The sequence below is a fragment of the Garra rufa genome, chromosome 10, assembly GCF_049309525.1.
Source record: "Garra rufa chromosome 10, GarRuf1.0, whole genome shotgun sequence".
Classification (NCBI taxonomy): domain Eukaryota; kingdom Metazoa; phylum Chordata; class Actinopteri; order Cypriniformes; family Cyprinidae; genus Garra; species Garra rufa.
Genome location: NC_133370.1, coordinates 7,903,678 through 7,920,226, shown reverse-complemented (window position 1 = coordinate 7,920,226; position 16,549 = coordinate 7,903,678). Strand labels below are relative to the sequence as shown.

The following is a 16,549-nucleotide window of genomic DNA, read 5'->3' as shown; positions in this document are numbered from 1 at the left end:
TTAATTTAGAAACATTAAATTTTTTGTGTTCTGTTTTGTTTTTTATGGTGTTCAAGTATTCATGTTTTCAGGAAAATGTACTTTTTACTTAATAGTTACACCACTTTTTTAATGTATACAAATAGCAAGTGCTGTTTAAATCAAAAAAATACTTTTTGTTTAATTTTTTACATTAATTTTACAATTAATTTTTAGTTTGCTTCGTTTTGTTTCAATTTAAAGTTTTATTAATTTCTCCTTTGACTCTTGCATGTTTTTTTTTTAATTTTTTTTTTGGCTTGTTTGTTAATTAATAAAAACTGTTATTCAGATGGATAGCAGATAACTTAATAAGCCAATCATCTGCTTTGTAAACATCATGTGACTTTCTCTGGAGCCGCAACAAAACAACATCATGACAGTTGACCTTGCCACAATCAGAGATGAACCTGGCCCGAGAAGCTGCTGGGGTTGCTGAACGTTTGCGTGCTGAACCTATGCGAGAGCCGGCGGAAACCTCTGCTCCACGGCAGGTAATTCCTATACTTATTCCCTCCGAAGATGTGGACGAGCGGATTCAGACAGCAGTGGGAATACGCAAGAATGTGAGTGATGCAATATGCGATCTGCCAAAAGCTTTCCCCGAGCACAAAAACGCCCAAAGACCTCAAGGACACAAGGAACAGGAAGATGTTAAACGGTGCCCAGCAGATGAAGAATCCCACGGCGATGCTTAGAATGATGCACACGGCATGATTCCTGCTTCGGAGGCGACTCTGAAGGATGGCAAGTCCCATCCGTATGTGGCAGAATACAATAACCAGAAACGGCAACAGAAAAAAGAGAACTATATGAGTGAAAGATTCAAACAACTCCGTAAACATCGAGTCATAGTTAGGAATGCAAAATACACCATCAGGACCATCCACAGTTTCAGAGAAGACCATTTCAGGCAGACTGAAGCCCACAGAGATCAACCAAGCCACAGCAGACGAGATGTGCGTGTAAAGTCTACTACGATTCCCTACGGATGAAGCAAACACTGGATACACCACCGCCACGTATCGATGGACTGTCATGACCGTGAGGAACATCATGTAGCTATACAGGCCCAAAAAGATGTACCAGGTGAACACCTTGCAGGCCAGATGTCCAAAAATCCATCCCCAAATATGATTGACAGCCCAGGGAACCAACGTGAGGGTGAAGATGAGGTCTGAAATTGTCAGATGGAAGAGCAAACAATCAGCAGAGCTGCTCAAACCCACTTTCTTCAAGACCACCCAGAGCAGAAAGCTGTTCCCTGGTAGACTGATGCAGATGATGAGACTGTAGCAAATGGCGTTGATTATATTAAAAGGAAAATTCTCTTCCTCTAATGTAACCAAAGAATAATGATCCCCATATGTGTAGTCATAATCATATGTGAAATTGAAGTCCTCGTGCAAAGTCTCTTCATGCATCATATCGTCTGTGGAAAGACAGATTGAATAATGTCAGAAAAGTTGCATGAAGATCATATCAGAAAACATAAAATGTTTGCAGTTGGTCAAGTCCACTTTTAAAATTCAAAAGTAAAAATATAGCGATTACCGGGGTTCCAGCACTTTAAGGCATTTAAGCACATATGAAAAAAAATGTTATTTAGCAACCCTGTAACCACCTAATTAATGATATAAAAAAGCATTTTGGGCAAATCCAGGTTAATTTACCAGAAATATTGTTTTTTTTTAACATTTATGACTTGTAGTGCCAGCTGTGGATTGATCTTCTTAAAACATGCACGCATGTTTAGAATGACTTGTTGCATGTGCTCACCAGGTTTCGTGAACTTTTGAGTTTTGCTTTAGGCTTTATAGGATTATGCCTACGTTTGGACAGACCCAATCTCTAAACAACCCCATTATAGTTTTCCAAAGGGTAAATTTCAACATTTTTTTTGATAATTGTTGACCTAGAGAGTCCAAAGAATTGTACTGCAGTGTTTTTTCCATATTGAGTGAAAAGCTTAGGACTAGTTCGCAAAAGTAGGTTTTTGACATCATCTCAATCTTTTAACAAACAATTTGATTGACAACAGTGGTTCTAGAGGCAAAGTTGTCTGGAGCAAGGAGGTATATTGTATGACACGAATATTGTGATATTGCCCCCAAGTGGCCGATTTCTCTGAATTTTGGGGCCATGAGTTTTGTTCCGATTTGTTTTTTGAGATATGCAAATGTCCTTGTAGACATTTGTGGCCCTTTGGACTGAGACTGTGCACACTGATTTCCATGTTGAAAGGACAAATGGTGGTGCAGTTATAGCTATTTGTATGGTTTTTCCCTCTAATAGTGCCACAACGTGGAAAAGCTCCACATTTTTTTTCCCCTGTGACTTTAGGTTGAGCTCTTACCTAAGTGTCCTGCGTTTGGCGAAGATATCTCATTCTGTTCAGGAGTTGTAGGCATTTTATTAAAAGTGGCCCTGCCCCTTTCTAATTTTCTAATGTCAAAACTTTTTTGATAATTATTGATATTTGCACTCCAGAGAATATTTTGCACTGGTTTGGTTCTGATCTGGCGAAAAAACTAGGACTAGTTCGCAAAAGTAGGTTTTTCATAAAATTTTGCCAGGCTCATGATCGAATCTAAGCCTGCGTTTTATCTGCCACAAAGGATTTCAACGACATAACACTTGAGCCTTCAACTGACAGTTTAGAAGTTATGAGATTTTGTACTTTTCTTTGCTGTAGTGCCCCTGTCAGGCCGATTAGGGCAAGCCTTGGTAACGTTGTCGACGGTGTGAGTACTAACATCCCTCCCAGTTTGAAGTCTCTTACGGTTTGGTCTGTTTTACTAAATAATAACCTTACTAATAACTATATCATTAATATAGCAGATAGCCATGAATGCAACGCGCTAATGCACGTTAAAGGGATAGTTCACCCAAAAATCGTATAACGTGCCGTATGCTGAGCTCATGCTCAGGACAGATGGACATTGCTGTGTAAGGTAAAAAATTATCTAAATACTGTTCAGTTTCTCACAAAAAATGATTGTGTCGTGTATGTCAATGTATCATCACGAGCCGCAGGCCCACCCCAAATTATTTCCAATCACCTCGATTTTTTTTTTCCCCACCAGGTGTCCCTTTAGGGGCTCCGTAAAAAAGTGAGTTTTCGTAGTGATGCAATTGAAGAACCATTTTTGGTTCCCCAAAAAACTTTTAGTGAACAGTTCTTGCAATCATTATTTTGTGTGAAGAACATTTTAACCATCTTTTTCCACTATGAAGAACCTTTTGTGGAATGGAAAGGTTACATGGATGTTAAAGGTTCTTCATGGAACCATAGATGCCAATTAAGGTAGCTTTATTAAAAATATAGCTTCCTTAAAGGTTGTATCAGCGATTTCTAGCCTAAAACATAAGTGTCAATTTCAGCTGACCTTTCTTCACGATCCGCTCGCTGCCTGCCCCATAAATTGTCTGTGAAAAAACCGCGTCTCTCTGGTCAGCCTAGGGTCCGAGATATGCCATAAAAACAATCGGCACTACCAACCTTTCCACACATAAACAAACAGTGTTCCAACCAATCAGCATCAGGGGTTTGGTGTTGTGGACTTTCGCTCCGCCTCCCTCACATCCCAGCACCAGTAGGAAAGTCCATAACACCAAACCCCTGACGCTGATTGGTTGGAACACTGTTTGTTTATCTGTGGAAAGGTTGGTAGTGCCGATTGTTTTTTTGGCATATCTCGGACCCTAGGCTGACCAGAGAGACGCGGCTTTTTCACAGACAATTTATGGGGCAGGCAGCGAGCGGATCGTGAAGAAAGGTCAGCTGAAATTGACACTTTATGTTTTAGACTAGAAATCGCTGATACAACCTTTAAAGCTTCCTTTTAAATGTGTTTTTGTTTTTTATTAAACATAAAATATTACATTTGAAATAATTTGAAAACATTTGTTTTTTTCCCCTTGCAATAATTACTCATAGTGAATGAAAACCAGTGTAACATTTACCTACAGTGTCTCCTTGCTAAAGTATTCATACCCCTTAATTTCTTTTCATGTTTTATGTTGCTGCCTTATGTTAAGCTGTTTTTTTTTAAATCCCACATCAATCTACACTTCATGCACCATAAGGACAAAGCAAAAACAATTGTTACAACTTCATAAATGTATTAAAAATAAAAAAAAACTGAAATAAGTACATTGCATAAGTATTCATACCCTTGACTCAGTACTTAGCTGAAACACCTTTACAGCCTCAAGTCTTTTTGGGCATGATTTGCACATCAACATTTGGCAATTAACTGCCATTCTTCGCCTCACCTCTTCACCTCTCATGCCGTATCAGCTTGGATGGAGGCTGGTCTTCACTGAGGAAAGAATTGAGTCTTGCCACACCACCATGAAGCCCAGATCATTGGAGTGTTGCAGTGATGTTTGCCCTTCTGTAGGTTTCTCCTATCTCCACATATGATCATAGAGCTCAAATAGAGTGACCATCAGGTTCTTGTTCACCAGTCTAACCAAAGCCCTTCTCCATCAAATGCTCAGTTTGGCCAGAAGGTTGTTTCAGACTTTTTTCCATTAAGGGTAACAGAGGCTACATGCTTCTGTGAACCTTCAATGCAGCAGAATTTTTTCTGAACACTTCCCCAGATGTGTGGCTTGATGCAGTCCTGTCTCTGAGCTCTACAGTCAGTTTTTTTTTTACCTAAGAGCTTGTTTTTTTTCTCTGATATACATTTTCAGCTGTTACACCTTTTATTAAGTCGTGTGTGCATTTCCAAATCATACAACTGAATTTGCCACAGGTTAACTTCACTCAAAGTGTAGTAACATCTACAAGCAATATGAATGCTCCTGAGCTAAACTTCAACTGTCCTAGATAACAGTATGAATACTTATGCAATGGAATCATTAAAGTGTTTTATTTTTAATAAATTTGCAAATAAGTTAAAACCTGTTTAGCTTTACCATTATGATGTATTGAGTGTAGATTAATGTGAAAAAAAGTAATTTAAAGCAGTTTAACATAAGGCAACAACATAAAATGTGAAAAAAAAATCAAATTAAGAGGTATAAATACTTTTGCAAGGCACTGTATATGAATAAATTGCTAATCTTCTGAAGTCATGCAATAGTTGTGTGTGAGGAACAGAAAGTAAACACTGATTTTAGAAAAAAAAAAAACACAAATGTATTCTCTATATACAGTTTCCCTTTTACTTGACACATGATTCATATGGACAAATGCTAAGGTGCTTTCCAGAGACTACTATATAATAATAACAATAATGACCATTTTTTTAATTACAAAAAAAAAATCCCAGAAGCAAAGAGAGAAGGAAAGATATATGTAATATAAGAAATACCTTGGTTGCTGTGGTTGTTTGTTCCTTAAAATATCAGTGTTGTCTCTCATGGAGACACTGAAGAAATCATACATGTTCTGCATGATTCTTCCTTCATTCACGTGATTGTCCAGCCCACTTATTTACATCCAACACATTAACATAAATCTTCTTTACCAGCTACATTTTCCACTATAAGTTCTTCAAATTCTAATACAGTGATAGAGTGCAAATAAACAGCAAAAAGTTTTAGTTTATATGTTAATAAATATATACATATATCTATATCTCTCAGTGAGTATATTACAGTTTTCTTAATGGTTATGCCAAGTGACAAAACTTCTAAATATTTGTAATTTATATAAAACATCCTCAATATCATTTAAAACATCAAATAAAACATAACCAACCATTTTATACTCAAAAGTTTTTCAGGGAATAATTAAAGTCATCGTGTTTACAGCCAACATCTTTTACGTAGTTTTCAGCGTGTTCAGCTCTGTGACGTTTGTTTGTTGCACTTCACAGTTTTCTCGAGCTCCTTCATTTGTGTACGGATGAAGCCTGGAGTCGCTCGGATCCGTCTGTCCCCTGTAGTGCCCCGACTGCCTGAATTCAGGCGAGCAGAACAATATGCTTGTCAAGAGGTTTCTGTACTTCCCTCTGACAATATACAGCACCGGGTTCATGCAGCAGTGAGAAAACGCCAGAATCCTGCAGACGATAAACGCAACGTGCAGCTGTTTATGTTCGCATTCATCAAATCCATAGATGGACATCAACACCATGATGATATGATAAGGCCCCCAGCATATGAAGAAGGCTATAATAATGCACAGCACCATAATCACAGTTCTGTATTTCTGCCTGGCCGACGTTGTCATGAGGGTCAAAATGATTTTGGTGTAACAGAAAACAATGATGGCAAATGGTACGAGGAACAGAAGAATGGTCTGTGCATAATATCCGACATTGTCATCATACTCACTGGAGCTTTTACAATCGTATGTCTTGATATGTCTTTCCTCTGCCTTTGCAGCAATTGAATCTCTTAGGCAAGCAATCAAGCTTATTATCCAGGCAGCAACACAGGCGGCTTTTGAACATTTGAGTCTTCGACTCCGTGTCAGCCAGTAGCTCCTGATCACAACCACAACAAACCGGTCGAGGGTCATGGCCGTGAGGAGGATAAGGCTTCCGTAGATGCCTACAAAATAGGCCGCGGTCGCAATCTTGCAGACAACGTCACCAAAAATCCAGTGATCAAGAAGCTCCACGCACCAGAAAGGCAACGTCAGTGTGAACAGAAGGTCGAAAAGAGCCAGACAGAACATGAAAAGGTTGGTGGCCCTTTTCAGGTCTTCGTAGCAGGTGAGCGCACACACGAGGAAGCCATTTCCAAGGATGCTGAGGCAGAAGATCATGGCATAGCACACACCGGTGGTCTTGTTGTAGTGGTCAACATTACACATTAAGATTAAGTTTCCATTATCTTCATCATACACATATGAGTCATTCTGATAGCTGCTGGTTGTGTTGAACGCCTCCATCTAGCATAAAAATATATGCATTTTACTGCACTTTCAAATTTCTAATATGAAACAATCAAAAAAAAAAATGCAATTGTTGCATCTTGCATCTTCGGTCGTGTACATGAAATGCCTACCTCGAGATCTTGGTTGTCCGTGTTGGATAACTGCTTAAGCAAAATAGTCTAAGTGACAATTGAAATCACACTTCTGTTAGTGTTGTCATTTCCTTTTGTTAATGCACGCAGTTTCACAATGAATAAACTTGAGTGTGGTTTTGCATTGCAGCATGTGTCTTCTGAGAAATTTAAAAGCATTTCGACACATTGCCTTTATATTTACACTTATAGATTTATTTTGCATAATTTTAGCGATTCCAAGTCCTTAACAGTTCTAAATAAATATTTGGAGGAAAATGCAATTGCATTGTTTCTTTTTCCATTTCAATAAAGTGTGAATTTTAAACAATTCTTGCAAAAGGTGTAAGTACAGACTTTTTAGAGACAGGATACAATATATGCAACCCAATAGCAGACCTTTATTTTGTTTTAAAATTAAATGTGACCCTGGACCACAAAACCATCATAATGTTAATTTTTCGAAATTGAGATTTATGCATCATCTAAAAGCTGAATAAAAAGTTTTCCATTGATGTATGGTTTGTGTTTGTTAGGATAGGGCAATATGTGGCTACAATTATTTAATTATCTGAAATCTGAGGGGGCAAAAAATCTAAATATTAGGAAAATCCTTTAAAGTTGTTCAAATGAAGTTCTTAGCAATGCATATTACTAATCAATAATTAAGTTTTGATTTTGGCATAAAAGAAAAACCCTATAATCCTATAAAAATACAAAATTGCTATTGCTAAAATGCATATTTAACACACTGTTATAAAGAACTAAGTCTATCATTTTGACAGCATTATGTGCATTATAGAGTCCCATAACAGTACTTTATTGTTCAGTATCAAAACGATTGTTATTTTGTTTGCTAATGACACAGATATACATGTACACACTACACCTTTAAGACATTGCATTATTATATTGCAGACAATTGATTAACATACTAAATGAAAGCAGAATTAATATAAGATAATCACCTGAGCAAACTTCACTGTCGTCTTTCCTGGACCTTTTGATGTTGTAGAACCAATAAAACGGAAACACATAAACAAATAACCAGAAGATATACCAGACGACCACACAGAATCAGCCAACCACATAAGACTACTATAGAGGCAAAGCTGTGGTGAACTCAACCATGGAACCAATTTAAGTGTAAGAAACTAGCAGCAAAGATGTAAAATGTGTTTTTTGTGACAGCAACACATGCTTCAGTAAAACAATCAATGCACATGTTTTCAAATAATTGAAGTCTGTAAATATATCATATAATGACATTTTTGATTATTTTTCACTTTTACCAGCACATAGTGTGAATGTTTAGTTGATCAAAGTTGCTTGCAGGAAGTGCTCAAAGCAACCTCAATGAGAGCCTGAGGCCAGAGCAAACATGCATTTTCCATTGCATTTATTTAGTTTCAAAACAGAACCCTGGCATAATTTTAAGATCAGGGTAGAGTTATTAGGTTAGTCATCACAAATGGTTACTCCTCTCCCATGGTGATAGCACATGCTGACAGATGTTTCCTACCTCATGTTTCTCATGTAATGTACTACTTTTTCTCATGTAAAGTACTCTTTTTTTTTTTTGTATATATTTTACTCTACACTCCAAACTGTCACTGGGGTAGTATCCTTTCAAACGGTACTAATATAAACCATCAAGGTAATAGTATGTACTTTTGAAAGTGACAGCATTGCATATTTTTTTCTGAGAAGTTGGGGGTAGAGGCTTTGAAGGGGGAAGTTGAGACGCCTGACATAGAACAAGAACCACTGTATTATCAGGAAACTGCCAGCAATGTGGTTGGGTGCATTTTTTTTAATCGTTACATTAATACAAGAAGAAGAAATTGTATATTGTTTTTTTTTTTTTTTTGTTTTTTATTAAAGCTGTTAATCTAAAATCAATTAATCTAAATGGAAAAGTGCAAAAATGTACAAATATGCATAACAAGTTATTGTGTTGTTAAAATTTGAAGGGAGAGTTCACCCAAAAATGAAAATTGGATGTTTATCTGCTTACCCCAGGTCATCAAAGATGGTGACTTTGATTCTTCAGTAGAACACAAACAAAGATTTTTAACTCAAACTCTTGCATTCTGTCAGTCATATAATGGCAGTCAATGGGATCTACGGCTTTGAGAGTCAAAAAAACATAAACAGACAGAACCAAATAAAACCCTGCGACTTGTGACGATACATTGAGGTCTAAAAACAATCAGTCTGTGCAAGAAACTGAATAGTATTTATATAATTTTTATCACAATGTCCAACTGTTCTGAGTGTGTTCACAACAGCCGGCACATTTTTTACCGTAATGTCCAACTTTCCTGAGCATATTCACAACAGCTGCCGCATGACGAAGAGCAAGCAACCATAACTTTAGTCGATCAAGTTTAAAAGTTGAGAGTCAGTGAAAAGTCAACACTCCTGGATGAGTTTGCGCAAGCAAATGTAATCATTTAGTTTTTATTTTGTGATTGCAACAATCAGGATAAGCACAAGTAATTACCATTTTGAGTAGCCGTCACACCCACAATCCACCCACACTGTAAATAATGAGTGACGTATGCACGACAGATCGCTTCCAGAACACGTCGATGTGTCACGCGCTGGCTGTTGTGAACGCGCTCAGGACAGTTGGTCTATAGATTCACTCATCTTGCAATCATTAAAAGGAGAGATATTCCACAAAATCAGAGAATCCAGAAATATGGCCACGTTGTTCAGCCCCCATCCCAAGAAAAAAAAATCCCCCTATGAAGAGAATGAGCTTCATTGTCTTTCTCTGAGTGTGAGATGTTGGTCGAAGCAGCCATCCAAACATCACAGTGTAGCAAAAGGCAATGATGAAAAAAGTGATTATGAATAAGGAATTTTGCATGTATGTACTCATGAGTTTCCAATTAATTTCATCAAAATCACAGAGCAAGACCACATTAGTGCCATTTTTTGGGCATTCATGAATACATCAATGGAGTTGGGTACAACTGTTTTAAATCTGGCTTGTGGGATGACAGCACAAAGACTGATGATCCAGATGACAATTGATGCTTTGCAAGCAGGATCTCCAAGAGTGCAGCCATACATGTAATAGTAGGCCCAGAAGGGCATGCCAAAGATAAAAATCACATCAGAGAGAGCCAGCAAGTGTCTACGAACAATTTTCATTTTACAAGGACCCACAAGACCAATGTGTTTCCCACAAGTTATACAACGCAAGCGAATTGTGCCCACAGCTAAAGTTTAGCTGCTAAACTGTGAACACTTCAAATACAGTTTGTAAACCAAAATATGTCTACATTATTATTAAACAAAGTAATTAGAACAACGACAGTCTACATTAATTGATACACTCTTAGAAATCAGTGGGTTCTCAGCGAATTATGAGAACTATTTCAGTAAGACAGTGATATAGTGGTTTACCTGGAAACCTAAAACTGCACTAGGTAAACATCACATATTAGCACAAAAAAACATAATATTTTGAGCACTCAATTGAAAATGTACACATAATGTATTAATAATATTTACAGGTTGTGGTTCGTAGACACTTGTTGGTCCAAATAAAGAAGGTATGGACTTATCTTTCATGGACAAGCGTTTAGCAAATCCTGTGTTGAACTCACCAAGATTAGAGAAGCGGTCCTCTGTAGAATAATAAGCACACAACAGGGTTCGAATTGTATTGCTGTGGTATCGTGGAAAAAATACATTTTAAAGGAGTCATTGTCAGTATTGTGGTCTGTTTTGTTCAGTTTTTCCTAGTGTGTTTCCCCCTGTGTTTCCAGTTATTTGGTTTGTTCTTTTGTGTCCATCTTTTGTTCAGTGTAAGTTGGTTTAGTCTTGCCCATATTTGTACTTCCCCTTGTTATCCTGTTATGTTGCCAATCCCCCTTTTTCAGTATATTTATAGTCCTTTGTCCCTCACTCCCCTTGTCCGATGTTACTTCGAGGTTTTGTGTTCTTGGCTTTTTGTTCGTTTATTTTCAATAAATTCCTTTTTTGTTTTACTCCTGTATTCCTCGAATTTCCCTTGGCTCTTCATCCCTGCACGATTGTGACAGTCATATGATGCGATTTCATGTTTTCCATTGTCTTTGGATCTGTAATGTTGCAAAGATTAAAGTCTCAAACCGAAAGACATGAGACTTTTATTCTTGCTGTAGTATTGTTGCAGCTGCCGCCATGTTGTGTTTTTCTGTGCGAAAGCGAAAGTACTTTGTTTGGTCTTTCAAATGATGTAAACATACTAACTAGCGAAAGTGTTTGTGGGCAGGTCAGACTGTTCGTATTTCACAGGTAGGTGAGGATTATGCTAATGTGTTACCTGATGTCATATATTGATAACCGGCAGAAGATCTGAAAATATGACGACTTGTTAAGGCTATTCAGAGTCAACTCTTTCTTTATAGAGCAAATATCTTTATTTTTATCATACACTATTTTGATGGACAACTTTGCAGACTGTTTACATTGAAGAATAGCTACTTTACAAACTGCAAAAAAATTACCTTCTCTTTAATAACTCTCAATAACTGGAGAAATAATTAAAGACTGCATTGATAATTATTGCACATATTTTTCACATGCGCATTAATATTAAGATCATAACATTCAAATTTCTTATACTATAATACACAAAAATGCAATATTTTACAAAAAATAAATTTTTAAAGTTTTCTGACTGTTATCACTTACCTTTATGAAATTCTCGTGAGAAAATGTTACTGTAATTGTTGATCGCAGACTGAGTGAGTGTTAAATCAAAAACTATGAAACTTTGTAGATGGGTTATAGTTCCTATTAGAGTATCAGTAAAGAGTACAACCCACCAATAAATGATAATCAGATCCCCCATCCTCAAAAACAAAACCAATAGGCCCATGTCCTATTTTCTGTTCCTTTATAGCATAAATTAATTTGCAAGATCTGGAGAGCCCTTGCTCTTAATGAAAAAGGAATTGAATCATGAAAGTTGAATACAAATCACATTGAGTTGGCCTCTGCAGGTACGACAGTCTTTAAGGTAATTTTGCATTTAATGCCCTAGATTTTTTTTGTTGTTGTTCATCAGAAACTCTTTATGTTCTTAATATAATATACATAATGGCTCTCACTGTGGTTCGCTGGAGTCCCAAAGCTTTTCCAGACTGATAGATCTCAGTTACTTTCTTTCTCATTTGTTCCTGAATGTCTTTGGATCTCAACATGATGTGTAGCTTTTGAGGATCTTTTGGTCTACTTCACTTTGTCAGGCAGGTCCTATTTAAGTGATTTCTTGATTGTGAACAGGGCATGTGGGTTTAGATTTTTTTTCCCATCATAAAAAAAAACCCTTCATTTAAAAACTGCAAATGTCTGCAAAAATAAAAATAAAAAAACAGGGAGGGGGCCAACACTTTTTCACACCACTGTATATTGTTCAAACCCTGCAGAGAGCTAATATATAGATATTTCTTAACCGTTGGAGTAAATAAGCCTGTTGTGTCAATTATGAGGCTCTGTGTTTTTCCTACAGAAAGTCTGTAACATTTTCCTCAGATGGTTTCTGAAGTTTTTCCCCATAAAAATATAAAACACAGGATTTAGGCAGCAGTGTGAGAAAGCCACCATCCGAGAGACGTACATGAAATAGTCTATAGATTCACTCAGCTCACAATTACTAAAAGGACCAATTCCCCATGAAATCAGAGAGTCCAGAAATATGGCCACATTGTACGGTCCCCATCCCAAGAGAAGAAACACACCAATGAAGAGAATGAGCTTCACTGCCTTTCTACGGGTGTGAGATGTTGGTCGAAGCAGCCGTCCCAAGATCACACTGTAGCAAAATGCAATGATCACAAAAGCGATAATGAAAAATACATTTTGCATGTATGTACTCATGACTTTCCAATTAATTTCACCATCAAAATCACAGAGCAGGGCTACATTAGTGTCATTGTCTTGGGCATTCATGAATATCTCTACAGAGTTGAATACAACTGAGTTGAACCTGGCTTGTGGGATGGCAGCACAAAGACTGATGATCCAGATGACAATTGATGTTGCGTAGCAGTGCAGGCTCTTCCTAGACATGACCACCGACATGGGATGAACCACGGCCATGTAGCGGTGGACGGTCAAAACCGTCAAGAAGATGATGCTGCTGTAATATCCCGTGTAGAACACAAAATTAACTGCTTTGCAAGCAGGATCTCCAAGAGTCCAGCCATACATGTAGTAGTAACCCCAGAAGGGCAGGCCAAAGGTGAAAATCAGATCAGAGAGAGTCAGATTTAACAGTAATGTGTTGGTGAGGGATTTCAGATTTTCATATTTAACAAGGACCCACAAGACCAATGTGTTTCCCACACAGCTGAACAGAACGACAATGATGAAAAAGACTGGAGTGACGGCATTCCCAAACTGGATAGCGTTTTTCTTGAAACAGATATCTCCAAAATTATCAGTTGTTTGATTATCGTAATCATAATAGTCAGTTGTATCAGGCATTTCATATGAATTTTCAGTCATCTTGCTGCATAAATGTACACTGAAAACAAATTGGAGAGAATTCTCACTTAGAAATTTGTAATAAATGTCACATATGATTACAAAAAAAACTGTATTAGTGCAAGTAACTTAAATTTATCTGATCTGATCTTAATAACTCAAATATTAAATATGAATCAACTGGATAAATAATTAATGACTGCATTGATAATTATTGCACATATATTATTTTTACTTGCATTTCAGAAATATTGAGAGCGTAACATAAATGCAAATATATTTTTTATACTATAATAAACAAAAATGCAATATTTCAGTGGAAGTTATCACTTACCTTTATGAAATTCTCATGAGAAAATGTTACTATATTTGTTGATCGCAGGCTGAGTGTTGAATCTAAAAAGAAATATAGGTTTTTGTCCTAATTAGAGTATCAGTAAAGAGTACAACCCACCAATAAATGATGCACAGATCCCCCATCATCATAACCAAAACAAATAGGCCCATGTCCTATTTTCTCTTCCTTTATAGCTTAAATTAATTGGCAAGATCTGGAGAGGCCTTGCCCTTAGTCAAAAAGGAATTGATTCATGAAAGATGAATACAATTCGCATTGAGTTGGCCTTTATATATTATTAAATATGGATTGGGTTGGGCTGCAGGTACGACACAGTCTTTAAGATCATTTTGCATGTAATGCTTGCGTTTTCTTTGTTCTTCAGGAACTTGTATTGCTTTAATCAGGGAGGCCGGATAGCTTGTCTGAGTAGCTGTAGCCAAGAGTAAGCAAAGACTCACGTGTCTGATATTCCACAGTGGTTCTTTATTATCAGCGTAGTTTGCAAAACCACTCGACTAACAAGTGCATTACTGAGCAGAAATAAACAGACTAAGAGCAACAGAAATATAAACAGGCTTTACACGCATACATGCAATGTTCACAGCTTGCGCTCCTTCTATCAACTCTTCCCTCTTCAATGAGGAAGTAAGAGAGCGTGTTCTTCTTCAAAGGAGCAGTACCTAATTCTACTTGTTACAAACTCCTTTTTTGAAGCGTGAAATCTGCAACTACAGAATTCACTCTTAAATTCACAAAGTTCAGTACATCCTTGCCTTTTGTATCTTCATTGACTTGATTTAAATATTATTTAGCAGTAATAGTGCAGTATTTAGTGCAAATTTGACCATAATTTAATAAGAGTCCAATTATTTGGGGGACGAAAAAAATTCACTATGAATAAATCTAATGTGCGGCTTGGCATTGCAACAACTTCTGAGAAGTTTAAAACTATTTGGCAAATTGTTGTTATATCAATTTGCAGCCGTGGCCTAATGGTTAGAGAGTGGGACTTGTAACCCAGAGTTTGCAGGTTCGAGTCTCAGGTCCGGCAGGGATTGTAGGTGGGGGGAGTGAATGTACAGCACTCTCTCCACCCTCAATACCACGGCTGAGGTGAGTCCCTTGAGCAAGGCACCGATCCCCCAACTGCTCCCCGGGCGCCGCAGCAATGGCTGCCCACTGCTCCGGGTGTGTGTTCACGGTGTGTGTGTGTTCACTACTGTGTGTGTGTGCACTTGGATGGGTTAAATGCAGAGCATTTCTATATTTATTTTGCTGAATTGTAGCAATGCCAGTATTTAATAATTGTCAACAAATTGGCATTGCTACTTTTTTTCATTTAAATATTTTTATAATTTAAATAGACATTTTTAAACTACTCTTGCAAAAGGTATGAGTACAGACTTTAAATGACTCGTTTGTTCTAAAACTATATACAATACACATAAATGTGAAAATGTATTACATTTATTTAATTATAAAAAAAAAATCTCACTTTTTCACAGACAGGGCTTAGACTAGGATTAGGCTATAGTTTAAATAGGAAATTCAATTAGTAATTTTTATAAACATGAGACAAAAAAGGGCACTGACAAATTTCAGGATCAATCAGTGCAAGTGAAACAGCTCAGACTGACATTTTAGTCTGGGACTAGGCTTAAGCCTTGTCTGTAAAACCGGGGGAATGTGAAATGCATTGTTTTGTTGATTGCATGCAGGAAGAAGCACTCAAAGCAATCTCAATGAACCAGATTTAACAGAGCAAAGATGCAGGCAGTTTTTATTGGATTTATTTATTTGCAAAACAAAACGTATAATATACTGGTATAATTTTAAGATCTAGTAAGGGTTTTTTATATTAGTCCTCACAAATGGTTAGTTACCTATCAGTCGGTCTCTTCGACGTCTCGTCGAGACCGACGAATTGGGATCTCGCCTAGAGAGACCTACTACTACTTCATGTGTATAAAAACGAGCCAATAAATATTGGCATGCATGATTGCAGCCAGCTGCGGCCGATCACAGCGTGAGCATATAACGCGCAGCAGGTGCATTGCATAGACAAGCTTTCGCTTCGGAGCTGGACCAGTCTACCTTCAAGACGAGTCATCGAAGCTGTTTTCTACAAACGTCTCTTTTCTTTTGTGTTGGTGGCACGGCGCTTCAGCGGCGGTGGTCTTCCGTGTCGAGTGGAGCACACAGCTGGTTTGCACCACCCACCTTCTGTGTTGCTGCGGCCATCTCCCCTGTGCGCTTCAGCACTAAAAGAGCAGATTTCCACTTAAAGAGTGAATTTCTAAAAGAGCTCCACGGGCGAACGTCTTTATAAAGACGAGGCATTTACATCATGCCTTTTTCCCCGTGTGTTTCTGGATGCGGCCGTTACCTGGCGCCGGGCGATGGCCATGATCACTGCCTCACGTGCCTGGGCACTCAACACGCTGAGGCAGCGTTCGTGGATGAGTCATGCCCCCATTGCGGGAGGATGACCATCGCGGAGCTGCGGACCAGACTCCGCTTCCTGCAAAGGGGCGGAGTTCCAGTCCCGCTGCCCAGATCAAACGTTCCTCCCGGCAAACGCTGGGCGGGGTGACATCTGGAAATGATGGCTATGCTTGCCCGGGCCGCCGAGAGGGTAGGGCTTGAGTGGAATCCCCCATCACGTCCCGAACCCTCCCGGCTGGACGATTGGTATCTCGGGGTGGCTCGCGCTGGTTCTCAGCGTCC

At 38.0% G+C, this 16,549-nt stretch overlaps 2 protein-coding genes and 1 pseudogene across 2 annotated transcripts; all 3 read right to left on the bottom strand.

The window, feature by feature from the left end:
- Positions 1-56: 56 nt before the first annotated feature.
- Positions 57-4,311, bottom strand: xcr1b.3 (chemokine (C motif) receptor 1b, duplicate 3). Its single transcript, XM_073848552.1, has 2 exons — positions 4,305-4,311; positions 57-1,450 (listed from the first exon to the last, which is right to left on the bottom strand). Exons 1-2 carry the CDS (start codon positions 4,309-4,311, stop codon positions 417-419), a joined length of 1,041 nt encoding a protein of 346 aa, XP_073704653.1. The 3' UTR covers positions 57-416.
- An 881-nt stretch (positions 4,312-5,192) lies between these two features.
- xcr1b.2 (chemokine (C motif) receptor 1b, duplicate 2) lies at positions 5,193-7,010 on the bottom strand. Its single transcript, XM_073849818.1, has one exon. The coding sequence runs from the start codon at positions 6,872-6,874 to the stop codon at positions 5,798-5,800; it is 1,077 nt and encodes a 358-aa protein (XP_073705919.1). The 5' UTR covers positions 6,875-7,010; the 3' UTR covers positions 5,193-5,797.
- A 5,416-nt stretch (positions 7,011-12,426) lies between these two features.
- On the bottom strand, positions 12,427-13,492 carry LOC141345019 (chemokine XC receptor 1-like; annotated as a pseudogene).
- Between the last annotated feature and the right edge of the window lie 3,057 nt (positions 13,493-16,549).